The sequence below is a fragment of the Scophthalmus maximus genome, chromosome 16, assembly GCF_022379125.1.
Source record: "Scophthalmus maximus strain ysfricsl-2021 chromosome 16, ASM2237912v1, whole genome shotgun sequence".
Classification (NCBI taxonomy): domain Eukaryota; kingdom Metazoa; phylum Chordata; class Actinopteri; order Pleuronectiformes; family Scophthalmidae; genus Scophthalmus; species Scophthalmus maximus.
Window position 1 is genome coordinate 5,870,148 of NC_061530.1, and position 19,105 is coordinate 5,889,252.

A 19,105-nucleotide genomic window follows, 5' to 3' on the forward strand; every position below is an offset into this window, starting at 1 on the left:
CCGTGTCGGCCGGCAGTTTGCCGATCTCAGAGCTGGCAGCTTTGGTCCTTTTCTCTCAGAGCAGAGGTTGAACCTGAATCCCTCGACGGACCCTCTGTTGCCAGAGGTTCTGTAGCCTTGTAAACCTGGGAGCCAGTAAAAAAAAAAAAAGAAAAGAAGCTGAGCAGCTTGTTGGACAGGTGGCAGAGGAAGTTCTGTACATCCGGCTTTGATTGAGGGCGGATCACTGGCAGAATTATTATTTGAGGGGCCCTCCATAGTGATGAGAGAGAAGGACAGTAGAATTTTGAAAATGTGACTCACAAAATGCTGGGCGTTATATGAAACTCCCGTCTGAGCTGCAGTGGAAGGCGTTTCTCTTCCTCAAGTTCCTCCATCTGATTTAGACAGAGGCGCCTCGCTGAAACCAAGGCCTGTGCACGTCATCGTCATCGAGTGTAGAAATAATGGACCTTTCTAATGAGTGATCAAAGGGGTTTTTTTCCCAATCAGAAAAATATTCTGAAAAGGTTCCCGCCGATACGCACGCTTGACCAATCACGAGTCGCACTCGCAAGCCAAACTCACCGAATAACGAACAGTTGATAAAAATGACATAAACCATTTTTTGAGAAAAATGTATTCAGAGTGTACTTTGACTTATTAGTTTGGTCAATGTGCCATCCACTAAAATGGAGGAGGCAGGGTTTATGACCTGTACTGCAGCCAGCCACCAGAGGGTGATGGAGAGGATTTGGCTTCCCTTTTGCGGAGCTGTCATGGTGTTATAGTAGAGAGCCACTGAGAATATGGTAGAAGACTCATCACGTTTTACTTTTAATGTTAAATTCATGGAGGATCATTCATTGCTTAAGGTCGTCAGTCTAATTATGTACCGTTTGTTGCGCATATTTATTTTACAGGTGACACTTGACTTGACACACACACACACGATGCAAATTTCAAACCTTATGGAAAGAAAACAAAGTCTTTTTATTTTCAGCAGAAGCTAAATAAAATATATTTGTCAGGATTCACAAAACTTCATTGCGGCCACATTAAGAGAACATTTTTCCGTGTCACTTGTGGCTTGAACTGATCATTTTAGTAACCGGCCAACGGTGTTGGGCAAGTTACTCAGGAAGGGTAATAAGTGACTTACTACTTATTACTCTTTCAAAAAGTAATTATATTACCTTACTTATTAATTGATTGAAGAAATTAGTTACGTAACTCGTTATATCACTTTATTACTTTTACGGGTTCTGTATATTCAGTCATGAGAGCTGCAGCGAGTATCTGATGGTTTTACAGAACATAAAACGTTGCATGACACCCGAGCTGATATTGTGTCCAGCTTCTTGTTCTGTTATTTCTGCCCTGGCATGTTAAGCAAGGTCCTGATGTTCAGAAGTGAAACAACGATTGTATGTCATCAGCAGAAGCTTCTCAAACAACTTATTTACGATACACCCAGTGACGAGCTTCTATGGATCTCTGTCATCCTCCATCCTTCGTTAAGCGTTTTGGCTCGTACTCATATAATAATATGTAATGCATCGTTACTTGGATCAGTAACTGTAATTTAATTATTATTTTGGAAATTGGAATCCCTTACACTCCTAGTTACTGGGGGAAGTAATTAGATTACAGTAATATATTACTTGTTTACTTTCCAACACAGTCGGCCAAACAATAAACAGTAAATGTGTCATAATGTTGAGCAACAGTACGAAAGGGGAACTCACCAGCTCCTGTGTTCTCAGAAAATTTCCTGTTCATGATCAAGTCAGTGTTGACTCACAGCAAAGTTTCTTTGTTTGAAATGAATTGGTGTAACGTAAAAATAATAAAACATTGTCAGTTGTTAGATGTAAAAGGACTTTAAAGAGCATCATCATCACTTTCTGCAGCTTCTCGTGTGCAGTTGAACAATTACAAAGCCCTCTATAAAAGAGTTATAGGCGACAGCATCAACATGAACAGAAGATAGATGAAAGTAGTAAAATATGTCCATTCAAGCGAATATGAATATTATATCATCATCATCATCATCATCCTCATCATCATATTGAGTGGGTGGACGAAAAAGTGGAGAGGCGACGAAGGGGAGGATCGCACCCGAGTGAAGTGTACAACAAGAGAAGGCAAGACTTCCGGTTAATCATTTCAAACTAAATCACGGTGAGTGTGCATAGAACCCACATGCCAAGTGGAAAATAAATAGTCTATTTTTCCACTAAAATCACCAAGAATCACCCACACACTGGTTATTGTGTGTAATAATAATGAGTCTTTAGTCATATTATACCAGGGCGAGTGTATTTACATGGCCTGTAGCACAAGTCATACTCTGAGGGAGGTTCATAGTGAGTTACATTCTCTTTAACTATGAAGGAAATGAACAACAAACTATACAATTACAACAATATATAAATAGTCCTTTTTTTGCTGCGCGACTACTTGAGTCACACAACCATTTACTGTTTCTGCAAATTGTTACTGCTACTTTTTAGAGCAATTTTAATAACTCCGATATTTTTGATAGCAGTATAGTAAAGGCCGTCGTAGCTGTCGACTGAAAATAAGTTTGAGCGTTGAGTTTAGCGTGAAAGTGCATTCATGATCCATGGAAAAATGGGCCTGATAAAGTAGACTAAGTAACCACAAAGAATGGATTCTTAGATAAGATTTTATTAATCACACGCCGGGGAAATTCACTTGTTATAGCAGCAGCAAGAGTCAAAGGCATCAGAGGTAGAATAACAGAATACAGCAAAATACACAATAAAATAGAAAAAAAGACTATAAAATGTTATATACTACATTATGTTCTAGGAGTGCAAGTATTGCCTTGTGGAAGAAGGCTAAACATATGCAGTGGATAGATTGAATGAAACACATGACTGATAAGCACAGTGTTGTGTACATATTTATGAATATATTGCACAGGATGAGAAAAAAATTGCACCAGTGGGGCGGATATAGACGGATATATAGATATAAACACGGAGGATGATGATGAGCGGTGACAGCATAACAGCAGCAACACAAATAATAATGGTAATAATATGACTACAAATATCAGAAACTAAAAATCATATTCATCCCCCCCCCCCCCCCCCCCCCCTTGGGCTACAATTGCTGGGGCTCAGAGAGGTTCGGGGAGTTTAGCAATGTACGACGCTTTGTGCCGATTCAGCTTCGCTGTCATGAGGACGGCTACAGGAAATCTTTCCTGCCACACGCCAGAAGTCTTTACAACTACTCACCTCTGACAGAAAGACTCTGGAGTCCATTTAATCTAAATTAGAAACATAAATCCCGGCACATTTGCACCTTCGTGTTACCATGTTCCTCTGCACACTACTGGTAACTTCTGCACTATTTCCACTATTGATATTCATGTCAATTCTTTATATTTATTATTCTTATTCTCCATATTTTGGCAATTCGCATATTTTCACATTTGTTTGAGTATATATTGTATGCATTTTTTTTTGGTGCTGTGTGAAACGTGCTGCTTGTTACAACGGAAATTGTCCCCAGCTTGGAATAAAGAAAGCAACTGTTCATGCAGAGCTATCTATCTTATTTTGAAGGGCACATCCATCTGACTTCCGGGCCCTCCCCCGTCTTGCTCCGTCGGGCTTCACGCAGGACGCAGGCTGGCGAGCAGCCCGGAGGAGCAGAGCGGTGAGGGCCGTCCTGACAGCAGCAGCAGCGGCAGCGGGAGGAGGAGAACCTGTCCACCAACTTCACACACACACACAAGTTTCACTCCGCTCCTCCACGAGCAGGGAGCCGCGGCAACGAGCTCCACACTCCGACTCACACTGTCTCCTGAGGTTGTTTTTGTTTTTTTTTGTGCGGATTTATCCTTTTTTTTTTTCTTTGTTTTTGTTTGGTTGCTCCCCCCCCCCCCCCACACCCCCTCCGGCCCACACTCCTCAGTTTCACGCCGGCGATGTCTGGATCGTACAGCAAAAGTTTGTACCCGTTCAGCGGCGAGCAGCACCAGCAGGGACTGACCTTCGAGGCCGGGGAGATCATCCAGGTGGTCCAGGCGGTGCCCGGAGGCTGGTGGGAGGGAGAGAAGGATGGAGTCCGAGGATGGTTCCCCTCCAGTTATGTCCAAGTGCTGGAGGTAAGGCTCTGAAGAAATATTACGAGTGTTATGATTCTGATTGTTATTGTTATTATTATTATTATTATTATTATTATTATTTCATCTTATTTCTCATTTGGACTCAATTGGATCTTAATTGGATGAAGACTTTATTTCAGGGAGTTTGACTTTCTCACACACACACACACACACACACACACACACACACACACACACACACACACACACACACACACACACACACACACACACACACACACACACACACACACACACACACACACAAAGAGGATATAAAGGGCAGTATTGATTGACGCACTAATAAATAGTTTTCCCGTGCTGTGTGCTTATCAGATTAACTCCAACCTTCCCAGCAGCCCGTGATGCCTGCTGCCCGCCGGCCCGAGCGGCCGCACACTTCCCCATTCCACACATTCCTCTGAAATACTCAGGTCTCCTGTCGGTGCGCCTGAATGCACTGGGCATTCTGCTCTCTCACCCCCTCTCTCTCCGTGGTCAGCTCCTCCCATCCCCACCCAGCGCCCAGCAGCCTCCCCCTTCTTCTTTCTAACGCCCAAGTGAATTCAGAAACTCACAGAATATCTCTCACATTTTTTTCTGTCTGTCTTTCTTTTGACTCCAGCATGTTTGGCTGTGGGAATTTAATATCGGGGGGGGGGGGGACGACATACATACATACAAGAGGCATGATTTGAGGCCCCGGTGACAGCAGAGTAACGTGTCCCCGGTTCTGGGCTCATGCTGATTTTTAGATGCCTCAGGTACCATTTAGACATTAAAATATGATGCGGGAAGTCCCGTTCAACAAACTTCTCTAGGAATCTGAAGGCTTTTGGAACACAGCGTGGTGGGTTGCTATGTGGCGTGGCAACTTCTCTATCTTTTGCCGTGGCGATCGCGAAGGCAAACAGTCGTAATAGTGTTCACGTCACAAGGTGATCTCCTCGGAATGGGAGCTTGCAAGTATTTGATCGGCCGCCGCCGCGTTCCCCGTAGTCCTATCACGACACTATGATACAATACCTGCCGGAATATCACAACACCAGCACTGAAACTGCAATATCTCAAATGTCAATATTGGCCTCCCAAAAAAATCAGGCGTTGTGGTTGTGCTATAATCTCCATGACAACGGAGTGAACTCCGTCAACTGAACTCACACTAATCCTTCCGATGGGTGCGATGCCTCCTTTCTTTTTCTTTGATGAGGCACAGATGCAAAGCTAGATAATTGGAGATAGACCAAAACAAGCAGCAGCAGCAGCAGCGTGCTGATCTGATCTTGGTGTCTGTTTTTATCACAAGTCGAGTCTCTGCGGTCTGCAGCTTGTTTGTGGTGTTGCGGGTTCAGATGCTAATTCGCAGCACCCACCTTTCCTGTTCCCTGGGTTTGTGTAAAAATAACCGGGGGGGGGGGGGGGAGAAGGAAATGACATAGTGGTGACTGTGGTTGCTCGTTGATTGAATTTGTCGGCATTGACCGGTCAGCTTTACCTGTTCCACCAGGCAAACCGCACGAGTCTTCATGAGCAAGTGGAAGCTCTAGGAAAAGCTAGTAAGAGAGGACCTTCAGTCAAGATTGTGTTGGCAAACTACTTTAGTAGACTTAAAGAGAGAAAAAGGAATTCCAAATATACATACAGAAAATATGCCCAAAAAATGAAAATAAAAAGTAATGCAGATTTTTACAACTTTTTCTGACTTGTTTTTGTCTCGTATGTCATACATGCCGATACAGCTGAAGACATCAGCTTTGATATATTGATAACCCTTCCTGGGTTGATGACGTTTTACTGTTTGACTTTGACAATTATCAGGAGTTAATCTGGAGTGGAAAGATCACATACTGTAGGCAAATCACACATAAGGAAACTGCAGTTTTCCTTGAGTGTGTAAATCGGAAGGTTGCTCAGACCTGTTGTGGAGGCTGCAGGAGGACTAAGTGGAACAAAAGGGCCACTTCTCCATTTCCTCATTCTGGTAATTCACTCGAAACTCCGAGCGGCTTTGCAAGGAAATCACCGTCGCTCTTTCGGGCTGTTGGGCAATAACTCAGTTGCCTCACTTCATATTATTACTGTACAAACGATGATAAATTCGGGCTGATGCGTTAATCACCAAGACAAGGGTTTGTATTGCTGGCCCATCTGACAATGGGGCTCTCGTCTGGCTCTGTTGTCATCCTCAGCGCTGTGGCTTTGTTCTACAAACAGCCTCATTCTTCCGAGCATAATGATTCATTCAGGACCTGTTGCTGCCTGGTGCTTCACCCTCCAGCTGATTCTCACAGACCAACGCTTGGTGCTGCTTTAAAGTTAGACTGTACTTTTTTTTCAAGGCACAATTAACAAGTTCTCCCACTTAAAAATGAAATTTTCAACTCACAAACCCCCTTGCTTAGTACACTCTTGGGTTTTGCTGCTAAAGATAATCCTTTATTCGTGGGGGCATTTGGGATGGTCCGGTAGCTTATGGTGGCTGATGTTAGCAAATTTATGATCGCGTATTAATGCGTAGCGGACATGGGTCGGTTCTCCAACTCTCTTCCACCTCTTCTTGACTTGTGCTCTCCTCACACTACGTAGGTGCGACACTGGCCCCCACCAAAATACGAGCCGATATGTCTATTTTTAAAGCAGCTTGTTAGGACGTATGTGGTCATTTTAAAGAGCGCAGACCTTCGTCGTAGTTCGTTGTATGAGTTGGAGGACTTGTTGGTAGGTGCATTATATCATATAAATTGTACCTCACTTGTGGCCATACAAGTTACACAAACTCATTTTAACGGAGGTCATTTGGTTTATTAAAATTTGAGTCTTTTTTGGAGTTGTCAGTTATGGTAACGTTGCCCTGGCCATTGCAATTGTGAAAATGTGAGACCACAATGTCATCGATATAACCTTGTCAGACTGAGTAAGAGACAAGCCATCAGACAATTGGACAGGCTGTAAACAAGCTCATATTTCATTCTAAAGCCCAAATGTTAATAATATTTGTGCTGTCTGATGACAAAATCTGGTAATACTCATGCTGTTCACCTTTGTTTTCTATTCTTCACTGACCAGGCTGGTGGCGACTGCTCAATTGATATTACGAACAAAACTATGAGAACAAGTCCAGAATTTGAAGAAATTCACTATTATCGTTTTGCAAAATAGTTAAACATTTTGGCATATACACTTAAACGGTCTTTAACGCCTAGCATAAAGACCAGAGGCAGCAGGAAATAGTCCTGCATGACTCTTAGAAATTCTCTTTGTTATCCTTGAGTTTGTGTACGCATTAAAGAAACAAGACATGAGCTGTCCATTGCTGAGCTTTGGCATCATTTTTAAACCTTTGGAGAGGCTAGTTTTCTCCCAATGCCTCCCACTAAGCTAGGTTAACCACTTTTTGACTCCAGCGCTGCACTTTAAGTTCCTCTCCTGGCATTGATTAACCTCCTAAATACTAATATTTGTTCCTCAAAATGACATATCCTATACACAATCTATTTTTTGTGAAAAAAAATCCCAGTATGGCCTTAAAATGGCTTGGATATAACTGTGTAAAAAAAAAGAAAAAGAAGTAGAGTTAAGTGTTAGAATATGAGGATTTTTGTAAGGCTGCAACTAACGTTTAGTTTCATTATCGATTAACGTGTGGATTATTTTCTCCAATCAATTGATATGTTGTTTGGTCCAAAAAATGATATAAAATGGTGAAAAATGTCAATCGTGTTTCCCAAAACCACAGGATGAGGTTTTGTTTTTGTCCCCACACCAAAGATATTTAGTTCGCTGTCATAGAAAAGCAAGGAAACCAGAAAATATTCAATTAAATATCCATTTATAAAGGCTGATATCATAGAATTTTTACTGTTTTTCATAAAAAAAACACTTAAACCGATTATCAAAATAGTTGGCGATTCATTTAGTGGTCGATTAACTGTTGCAGCTCTAGATTTTTGCGCAGTTATCGGCTGACGGGAGAGCTCGGTTCAGTCACCGTCCTTGGTGTCTCTTTCAAGGTATTTGAGAGAGAACCCCCTGCCTTTTTCTCAGTGGATAGTAGATGTAGAATGAGATTTTAAAAGTGAGACTCTACAGTTTGAACGGTTATCTCATGTCTCATATCTTGCTGAATATTGTATTCCTGTATGGATTAACCAACAGGGCCTGAGCACCATGAGTCATAAATGACAGCGAGTGATGTCGGTGTTTGGCTCATTAGTCCCTCACTGTTCACCTAATGAGGAGGAAATGAAAAGAAAAGCACTGAGAACAAAAGTGGGTAAAAGCATCATCATCATCGTCATCGTCATCACAGAGTCCTAAGTGATGGCTTGGTTACTATGGGTTTCTGCCCGATGACACCATGACGTCACCTAGAGCAGCTGAATGGAAGATATTGACCAAAACCGAGTGGAGTGCTTTTATTGGATTGATTTGGTCTTTTAATCAACCTGCTGGCTTGAAGACAATTTCTCAGCCACCCTGTGGTGTTTGGAGCTTGTCATCACTGTTACCTAACAGATGTTTAAATATATATTTTTTATGTCTGGCTCCGTGTTATTACTCCATCATTCCATGGAGTAATGTCTTACTGCCATTTTCCGTCTTTTAACACGTCAAAGAGGGCATTTTTTTTCTCTGAAAGAAGGATGCCTCAGATGTAATTGGATTTTCGTGAAATGTTGTCCTTGGACCGAAGGACAACTCTTTTTGCCATTCTTCAGCTTCTATTTTGAAGTAAGAACTCTGAAACAAATAGAAATTTGATACCATTGAAGGTTGTTTTGCTGGGTCAATAAATTACTGAGGATTTATGTGATAGGGCCGATGGTTTGGGTGCAGAGTTTTGTGCTCACTGACTGCCACCTGGTTGCTACTTTTCAGTGGATCAACCGTGGCAGGTTCCTCAAAGACACCTGGCATCATACAGTAATTATCTTATGGATTCTGCACTGTATGACTAAATCCACACGAGGCATAAAGCCTGTATTAGCTGATAAAGATAACTGCTTGTCTGCACGACCTTTGCCCAAAATGGATAGATGGAATTGGTCAAACGTTTGACATGCCAAGTCAGAAATATATGTTGCTGTTTGCTATTAGCCTGCCATCTCATAATAGTACTCACTGTCATAATTTGGAATTAACAAGTTGACTTAGTGAATACAATTTTTAAACAAATTTTTTCCCTGTAGGATTTTAAAACTTTTATTGTGAGCTGAAACTAGCAACTCTGATCATTCATAAAAGTCAATTTTATTCAGTGAATATTGTTATTTTCAGTCCTCTGTGATTGTACGTTGAATATCATTGGGTTTTGGACAGTTGGATGGACAAAGCAAACGATCTGTACACAACAAGTTGTGCTGTCAGAAATGGTGATATTTTCCTTCATTTCCTGACACTTAGCACACCAAATAATTCGTTTTTTTTATAAGTAAAAAATCATTTGCCAATTAATTAATAATGAAAATAATTTCGTACTATTTTTCAACTCAGTTTGGACTAAATACTTCTTGAAATTCTTTTAAGAGAAAAGTAAATCCCAGTTTGGCAGGTATAATTGATGGTATGTCAGATCATGATGTGAAAAGACGTGGCACCTTCAATTTAGATGTGAAATAGTAAAACATCAGCGAACCTTAAAATACCTCTTTTCCAAATATTCCATTTTGTTCAGATCCACGTGGCTCAGCAATACAGTTCACTCACAGCTCAGAGCAACACTCACAGCCGGGCTGTTACTACTCATTCTGAGAATGATTCATGCTACATATATTAACCTGCCAACACAATGGAAAAGGCTCCCAAATCACATGTAGGCCTACTTTTTAAAAAAAAATCATTGTTTCCAATTGAGTGAAAAGAGGTAGAGGTATGTTTTGCGTGGAATATCCTTTTTAATTTGGTAAAACTTGTATATTACAGTCTCCATAAAAAAAAAAATACCATAGATCATGTTGCCCACCCCTACATATTTTAGTAACATATACTAGTTGGAAATATCAACAGGGGCAGTTAACATGTTCTGTAAGGCCCTGCAGCTGGGCTTGCCTGGGGGCATCTGGAGGGGACCCCCCCCCCCCCATTCCTTCATATGGATAAAATATGCCAGTGCAAGTTGCTTTTATAGTACAATTTGCTGTGTGCCATTATGTCTCCGTGCAGCCAGGGGAACTACTGTAAGCAATTTGCAAATGGCTGCAGATTACTGAGACCCACTTTGTCTCCCTAATGCTTCTGCTGGTAGAGTGTCAGCTGTGTTTATTATGAAATTGTAGAAGTGAGAGTCAGTGTCGTGGAGTTTGGGTGTGGGGGGGGGTCTTCAAGCGGAGGTTGAGATTCTGATTTAGCCTGGTAAATCCCTGTAAGTGGAATTCGGGGGTCACACCGTCGCTGAGGTGTAGGCCTCCAACCCACAGCCAGGTGCTTCCCCTGCACGCTGGAAAACTAACGGCAGCCCTCCTGTGCTGACGTCATATATCAAAATGTAGTCATTTCTCTCAGTGTGTGTGGAGCTCTGAAATATCTGAATGACTGAGAATCACCCACTGTGCCATCTCTGACAGCACCTTGTTAACCACGATCTTGTGTTTGTTTTGACACTGAAGAATAGATTTGAGGTTTTCACACATCCACCAGCTGTGCTGTCACGGAGGGCCGTAGTTACTCGCTGTTTTGAGACTCACTACATAGCAACGGGTAATGGGAAGTAGAAATGCTCAAAAAAGTCTGCTGTAGCACCAGGTCAGTTTAGGGACGTTTGAAGTAAGTTAATATAATAAAGCAAATTTGTGACGATATATAGGTAAGAGTGGCAGAGGTTACTATTTTAAGCAAGGGGGAACAAAAAGAGACCTGATCAAGTGACAAAAAAATCCACAGCCTTCCACCCATTTGTATTAATCTCTGTTGGGCCGAGCTGAGCTGAGGACTTTGAGTAACAGCACTGTGTGAAATAAATTGGATCTGAGCAAATGATCATGCCTGCTAATTCAGGAGAGCGCCCGCATGGAAACCAGGCGTGGGTGGTGAGAGTGAGTAGTACATCAAGTGTGTGTCTCCCATCGTTGATTATTCGTTTTAAGGGCATGTCCAGGCCTCATTGGAGGCACTGCTTTTTTTTGTTGCGTTGGTCAATTGCTATATTTCTCTGGATCTTCAGTTGTTCATTCAGACACCGGGCTTGACTCTCGAATTCACTGCGTCTTTAATTAATATGTTTTGAATGCTTTGAACACAATTCTTGCTTAATGCCTTTTTCTTTGAGAAAATGTGCGCATCAATCCATCCATATTTCTGCGGGTCATGGTGGTATCAGGATAGGCATTCCCTGGGCAGATGGGTTATATATTATACCTCCAGAGTTTTTTCTGGGTATATCTCAGGATCTCCACCCAGTTGCAGCCGTCTGGAATACCTACAGTGCGACTCATGTGACTCTGTGATGCTTCCTGCTTAGCTACTAATTTACTTCAACTGACTCAATGAAATGCAATGGAGCAGTGGTTACACTTTAAGGCTGCTTACAGACCTGCGTTAAAACAGTGCAAGGGGTTGTGTAAGAGGATGTGTGTTGTTTTACCGGGGAGATCAAGGGAGTCAAATCTAAGTAACACATTAATGTGGTAAAAGGTTATATCCGAGAGCAAAACCCTCCACAACAATTTGTAATGCTCACAGACAGTATTTAATAACTCAGGGTGGCAACTTTTTAATTTTTCATAGCAATGATCTTGAGTTAAACAAACACTGACGAAATTCACGTTACAAAGCCGGTTGACACATTGCAGCAAAGGCTGATCCCGGTTTAACTTTTATCCCAGTTGACCCTGGGTTGTTCTGCAGGAGCCACCCACTTTGGCACCCCTGCTGCGTCGGCGAACTGGCTCAATTAAAACTAGAATGGCACTCAGTAGAGCGCATACCTCCGCCAAGGCCCAACAGTCCCCTTTAAAGTCCATCAAGCTGCACCAAACTGCAAAAACTCATAGATATCAGTGCCGTAAATGTGCCTGTTGTTCTTCATCAAGATGGATGGATTGATCCCTGGGTAGTTGGTGAGCATGAAAAAAAACAGGCCCATCTCTATCTCTCATATCTATGATAAAAGGGTGAAAACAAATGGATCCACGCCTTTGTCTGTATCTGTACCAATAGGTAAGGGGTTCCTCCTTAGCCCATGTAACATCCTTCCACTAAAGTTTTGTGGAATTCCGTTCAGCACTTTGTCTAATTGTGCTGAAACCCAACCAACCAACCGGCATGGGCGAAAATATAAACTCATTGGTTGAGTTGATTACTAAGGGACCTACATTTTTTTCACACATGCGTAAAGTAGGTCTGAATGTGGCCTAAGGGTGTGCGGAGACAACCCCAAAGGAAACCCATCTTCGTTGCCTGTATCTGCAATCTCATTCATTTGGTGAACAGTACGATACAACGCCCACATTATTGCCAAACGCTGCACCAAACCACCCTACCCTCACTTGTGAACAAGACCCCCGAGATCTCGTTGTGAAGTCTTTCGCTTTGGGCAGCTACTAGTTCCAAACTTCAGACTTGGAGGTGTTTTGGGCTCTGGTTCAAAAGTAGTTGGTTGCTGTTGGAAAGCCTACCGTCAGTGAACATTTGAACCATTGCCTGCTCACCTTATAATGCCCCTGTGTAGTAGAACACCACGCAGTTGTGCAGAAGCCTGCATGTTTCGCTCCTTCTTCCACCATGACCGTAGGACTCCCACATTACTTAAATTTGATCTTTAACATCTTTATTCCTGAGCCAAAGGGGAACAATCCACCATTTTCTGGCAGGGCAATGTGGCCTCACACTTGAAGATGCTGACTCTCATTTTGGCTGCTTCACACTCAGCTGTAAACTGGTCCAGGAGTTCACATGCAGATGAAACCAGGCAGAGCTAGAACATCTGCGAAAGCTGTGTGCTCATGTGTGAGTACTGTATCTATTAATCTGCAGATGAACAGCAATCCAAATATCAAATACATTAAAGCATGTGACTCATAACTTACACCAGGCTGGCTTTTTTTCTTCTCGAGAAGAATGGTTGCCACATGGGATGTTTGGAGGGGAAATCTAGATCAGGTGGTAAAAACCCAGATCAATCACAACCGCAGAAGTCTACCAGTTGGTATTTCACAACAGTGTATACACAGTCTTAACCACTGGCATGCACGTTCAAGAAAGGAAGCTGCATCTCTTTAAAATAGGCAGACATGTTTTGGGGGAAGGACTGTTTGCTTTAAGCTAAACCCTGAACTGACATAGATACAACTACGACTTTGGGTGTTGCAAAAGTGTGCTTAACTGGCCCTGTGAAGCCGTCATCCTTTACTGCTCTGTCCCACAATGTCTATTAAGTGCTCACAGCGAGAAACGTAAGATGCTGTGGAAAGAATCAGTGAGTTCAGTGCCCGAGTGGTTAAGCAGAACAGTGGATTGACAAGATGCAATATCGGATACTGAGAATATAAGCAGGCCTGGGGAAATCAGACCTGCACACTGGCGAGCACGCTCCGTCATATGCGCAGTGCATGTCACCGTGGTCCTGTCTTGGTCACGCCGTCTGTATGGCTGAAGTCGGAGCTCAGAGGAGAAACAAGGCCTCGAAATATTCACATAGTGGAGGGGGCGGGATGTGACAAAACATTCTTTGTTGGCCTGTGCGGGCCACTCCAGCCTGCTCATGCACACACAAAGACGCATGCAGCAAGTGCTCCGGCATCCAGCAGACAATAATGTCAGTTTGTGTGAGCAAAACGTCCATGCGCCATATCTATGTGTGACTGACTACATGCTTAAACACGCATGTGCATCCTTCCCCCTCCTCCTCGCCTGAGTGTCTGAAGTGTCTCTCCATCTGGGAATGTGGCTTCGCTTCAGGCTCCCACATCTGCCCAAACCAAAACAATGTCTCCCAAATAAAGATATGGTCCGCAGCCCCCGTCCCTCGCTTTCCCTCTCCCCTCGTCTCCCTCCGAGGACTACTTCATTCTAGCTCCTCCACTCACTGCCGCTCAGTTTTGCCACATCTTAACAAACATTCTGCTCATTTTGAGACATGTCTGCCCTGCTGTATTTCGCACACGAAGCCTAAACTATTGCTGAGTGATCCCAGAGGGTCGGCAGCTCAGAACTCTTGGGCAACAGGTCAGTGTCACCGTCTCCACTGGGGCATTTCAATAACAGTGTTGATGAGATTTACCTAGTCTCGAGTTTATGCGGGAGTCTATTTGTTAGCATGCCCTTGTTTTTGGACGGGTCACTGGAGGGATCTTGACACCAATACTGAGATATAGGACTGAAGCTGCTGAACAAATAAACCACACGTCAATAAATACAGCTCATAATCCAGAGGCAATAAGGTTTTTATTAAAGCTGAATAACCTAAACTGTTTTAACCGGACTTTTCTTATTCTCATCAAAACTTGCACCGTATCCTCTTAATTTATTAATCAACCAAATCAGGATGCACAGATGTAAAACACTTATATCATTACCAATTTCTCCTGAGACGTCCATCAGGTATAAAAGTCCATAAATGAGCTTAACCATCACATTAAAGATGTGACTTACATTAATATCATCTTAAATTCATTAGCCGTAGGCTTTATCACTATGTAAGTAAATTGGTAGACAGTGCTTATATATGAAATGTCTATCATTATGGGTTATGTATTTCTAGGACACAGATACTCTCCATACTGACAACCAAGAAAACCATCTTTCTTTAGTGACATACACCGAACCAATCACATGCCTAATGTAGTAATGCCACAGTCCAAAGTTCCCTTTTACTGACACCATGATGTTCCACATGCATTTCCATATTGAGCATATCTTAAACTGCATGTTATTTAAAGTTAAGGAAAAATAGGTTATATTTGCTATTTTGTTCTCATGTAAGACCATGTTGACTTTGGCTTTGTTTTTTTCTTAATAGGTTTTGTCAATTTTGCATTTGTGCGAGCATACTGTCACTGTGAGGGGGCCGGACCTGGATGCGTTTGACATTGCATTGCTCATATTTTGTTGTTGTTTATGGGCACAAGTCAATGCGTTGGTATTCACATGCAGCAAACAGTCATTTACTGCAGTGACTCTCAACCACATCAAATTTATGATTCAGATGGGGGAAAAAATAATTTAAAAAAAGAAAGGAATGAACATGGTTGTTCTTGTTTAGAAAATAGCACACATTTGTCATTGCTTAAATGAAATGTGCCTATTTAGAATACTACAGTCCAAAATGGAACAGACTGGTAAAAATTAAGTAAGTAAAATTAATTGTTTCGAAATAATTCATTGTTTGAGTAATCCATAGAGCTCCGTGCTTACTGGACAACCTGACCTCTCTCTCATAACTGGAGATTCAACAGGCCTCAGATATTTATTAAGCATTATTAGTTGTTGCGGCTGACACTTAGTTCTAAACCAGTGTTGCATTTGTGCATCACCATTTGCCCTTGGGTGTTGGTGATGATTGGGCATCTGCGTCCCCTTTTCGCTCAGGCACTAGCATCAGCAGTTGTGTGTGAACTTCCCAGTAACCCAGGTTGTGCAGCTATGACAGTGTTGCCCCAGAAAGGGAAGGTGGGGGCATTTACGAGTGAATAATAGGAAACAGACACTTCCCCTGTCCGTCGCACCTCTGTTCCTGACGACGAGGCAGCGAGCAGGGCGAGAACGTCACAGTATCCACTGTGTACCACCGCTGTTATTTCAGTAGAAGCTCCCGACAAGAGATGCCCCATGTTCTCTGTCTGCATCTCATCATGAACATGGCTGTGTGCTTATGGCTGTTTACAGCTCTGCTCCAGTATGTGTGCAGCTGGAATTTGTTATAGAGTATGAAATGTCTTCAAATTGCACAAACAGGGCACTTATATTTTTCAGGAAAGATCTAAATGGAGAGAGCGCATGATGAGGTTTGCACTGAGAACATATTGTGGTCAGCTCTTGGGCCTCATTTGTATTTTTTTTTATATCTTCGGTAGGGACTAAAGTAGAACCTAATCGATTAATTACTTGGGGAACTTCAAACTGGGAGGAATTAATATCCAGAACCAAAAGGTTTGAAACGGTTAAACCTTGCATATGTTTTCTGACTCATGTGTCATGCCCTCAGTAGGGGATCTTCACAAATTGCCAGGGACTGACCTTTGTTCCACATGACAGCACCAACATCATTCCTCTTTCACTTCACTAACAGCTGTCATTAGGACACAAGTATTTTTTTTTTTATCAGGTCCCAGATATCGCCACGTCGTGCTACACAGGAATACAGAACTGTCCTTCTTTAAAATGCAGGTGCCACTCAAACACTTTTTGCCTTGTTAAAACCCCCAAAAAAACCACCTCTTCCTCCATCAGCCCAACAGAAAACCATCTGAGAAGTGATGTGCGAAAGCATTTTTCCATTCAACACCACACAGTAAATAGTGGATGAAGTTAAGGCTGTTTATGACTTCATGGCAAGTGCCCTACGGTAATGCTTGGTTGCTGTTGAGCAGCAGAAGTGTTAATTTGTCAAAATAGTTTAAGGTCCGGTTTTGTGGGTTGCGTTCAATTTAATTTCAACAAATTACACGTTGGTTTGAATTTCACCTCTCAACTTGATTGAGAAGTGACAGCCCTTCGGCACAAAATGGCAAAATGTTGCACCCGGTGCTCATTTTTGTCCCTGACGATGTCAACAGTCAGAATCACGTCGTCAAATTCAACTTCATAGGCAATTCAAACTAGTACAGGTAGCATCTCTACGTCTGGATCCCCTCCATTGAGAAGTTTTAAACTGTTACCCCAACTGTACTTGCTTGATTGCATTGTCTCCCTGGTAGCTTAAAAATAAAATAATAAAAAGCCAAATATTAAAGGCAGGTCTGTGAGTTCATATGAAAAATCAGTTGCTCTACAACCTAAACCTCCACATTCTTACCTTCTGCTTCGCTCTGGGCTTAAATGACGGAGGATTCAATTTGTCAAATATGAATTAAATTCCTTGAGATATTGATATTTTTCACATTTTCACCTTGTGTTCAGGAAACGTTGTGTCTTTGGATTTCTCTATCTGGAAACTGAATAGATGCTCTGACAGACCTTGACCCCTTACTGACTGTCCCTCTTCCCAGATCCAGATGTTTCCACAGGGCTCAGCAGAGGTCAGGTTCACTTCACACACACTTGGCGAACGAGACGTGGCAAAAAACTTTTCACACAGTTACGGTGTACGACACACATATGCGCACACGCCCTGTCACAAGTCAGGAGGTACTGAGTCACTCAGGCATGTGTGAGGACAGCTCAGTGTTAGTCCTGGCCAATAATCCAGTCTGTTGAAACTCTGGACCACTGAGGCTGCACATTCGTCCTCCTCCACACAGCCAGTGTGTGGGTGACCAGTATTTCACAAGCCATGTGATCTCAGACGGCAACAGTTGCATCTGATGACTCACCTTTTCAGGACAATTATTGTCTGCGTTGCGACGGTGCAATCCTGCCGACAGCAGACGGAGGGATTTGTTACTCGGCCGGAAGATCTGTGCTAAAGACATCGTTGCTCAACGGTGGAAACTGCTCAGAATCTTTTCTGCCACAGACAATTGATTCTCTGGTGCCACTGGGAGATTGAACTTCATCGGTTCGTTCTCTATGTTACAGCAAGCCGAGGTTATCCCAGGGATTTGAAAAAAATAAATGACATGATACTCATGAGTTATGTTTATTTATAAACTCATTTAAATATCAGGATGCAGTCATAAAAAAAGAATAATTTCTCTTTTCCTGACATTTAAATTAAGCCAGTTTTTCAAAGTGAGCATCCTGTCTCAATCTTACGTCTCCCGATGTTAAGTAAATTACACATTTTCTTTAGAAGTTAAAAAGAAGCCTCAAGTTTAAACTTCTTTAAAAGTCTGTTAAGTAGGAACAAGCAGAATCTTTACTCCTGGTCTCAGCTGCGGCTGTTGAAAACAGGTGAAAAGTTCATTCCCAAGTTTACTACACTGTTATTCTCCAATGGACCTTAAGATGAAAAAAAAAAAGGCCTGGTTATTTATTTAAAGGCATTTTCCAAGGGAATTTAACATATTATTCTCCGTTTTCCAGGCAGCGAGCCAGTGTCACTGAAATAGAGAGACCATGAGGTATTTTGTTTTCCATAATAAGATGCTGCCTGCGTTTGAGGGTGTGTGGGAAATGTCTGTAATCTGGAAGAAATTGCTGGGATCTGTTTATTATACCAATGAAGACCAGTGTAGTATTTGGTTACTTCTTTTTTGTAGCATCACAAACATTTCACTCATCTCAGTTCTTCAGCTGCAAAATGTTTAAGTTTATGTAAAGCTACAGTGTGTCAAATTTAGAAGAACTTATTCACAGAAATTGAATATATTGTCCATAACTATGTTTTCATATATGTGTAATTACCTGCAACAAAGAACCAAGGTTTTTTTCGTCAACTTTGAATTTAAAGTATAAAATATATTTAAATATAGTTACATGAGGTGGACGCGACCTCCGTCTAAGTCACCATGTTTGCTACGTCCTGTTGAATACGGTTTGCACAAAACGGTCCACAATTTTCAGTGCTGTCGGAAACCGGTTCATATACAGTATATGTATACAATAGTAAAAGAACAAGTGTCGATGTCAAAATGGATGAAGGCTACGTTATACTGTATTTAGCTGCTTACATGTCAGCCTCCTGGTGATGTGCATGCTGGCTCACTGTCACGGTTTTAATTGGGACATTCAAACAGAACCAGGCCATCGCTGTGGGTCATTCTACGAAGTTGCTCGAAACTGCTTTCCCACAACCAAAACCCCAAATCTCGAAAACATATCGCAAATCTTAGATGTTCACTAAGCTCCACACATGCATGCACTCACGGACGCACACACTCTATCTTATTGCCTTTCTTGGCAAGAGTTGAGATGAGAAGATCTTTATCACTCTTGTGTCTGTGC

The 19,105-nt window shown here is 42.2% G+C and overlaps 1 protein-coding gene across 1 annotated transcript in view; it reads left to right on the forward strand.

Annotated features, from left to right (window-relative positions):
- Positions 1–3,726: 3,726 nt before the first annotated feature.
- gas7b (growth arrest-specific 7b) overlaps positions 3,727–19,105 on the forward strand; it is a 55,385-nt gene continuing 40,006 nt past the window's right edge. The window contains exon 1 of the mRNA XM_035612830.2: positions 3,727–4,126. Within this exon, the coding sequence (XP_035468723.1) occupies positions 3,947–4,126 (180 nt within the window). The 5' untranslated portion in view covers positions 3,727–3,946. The remainder of the gene's footprint in view (positions 4,127–19,105) is intronic.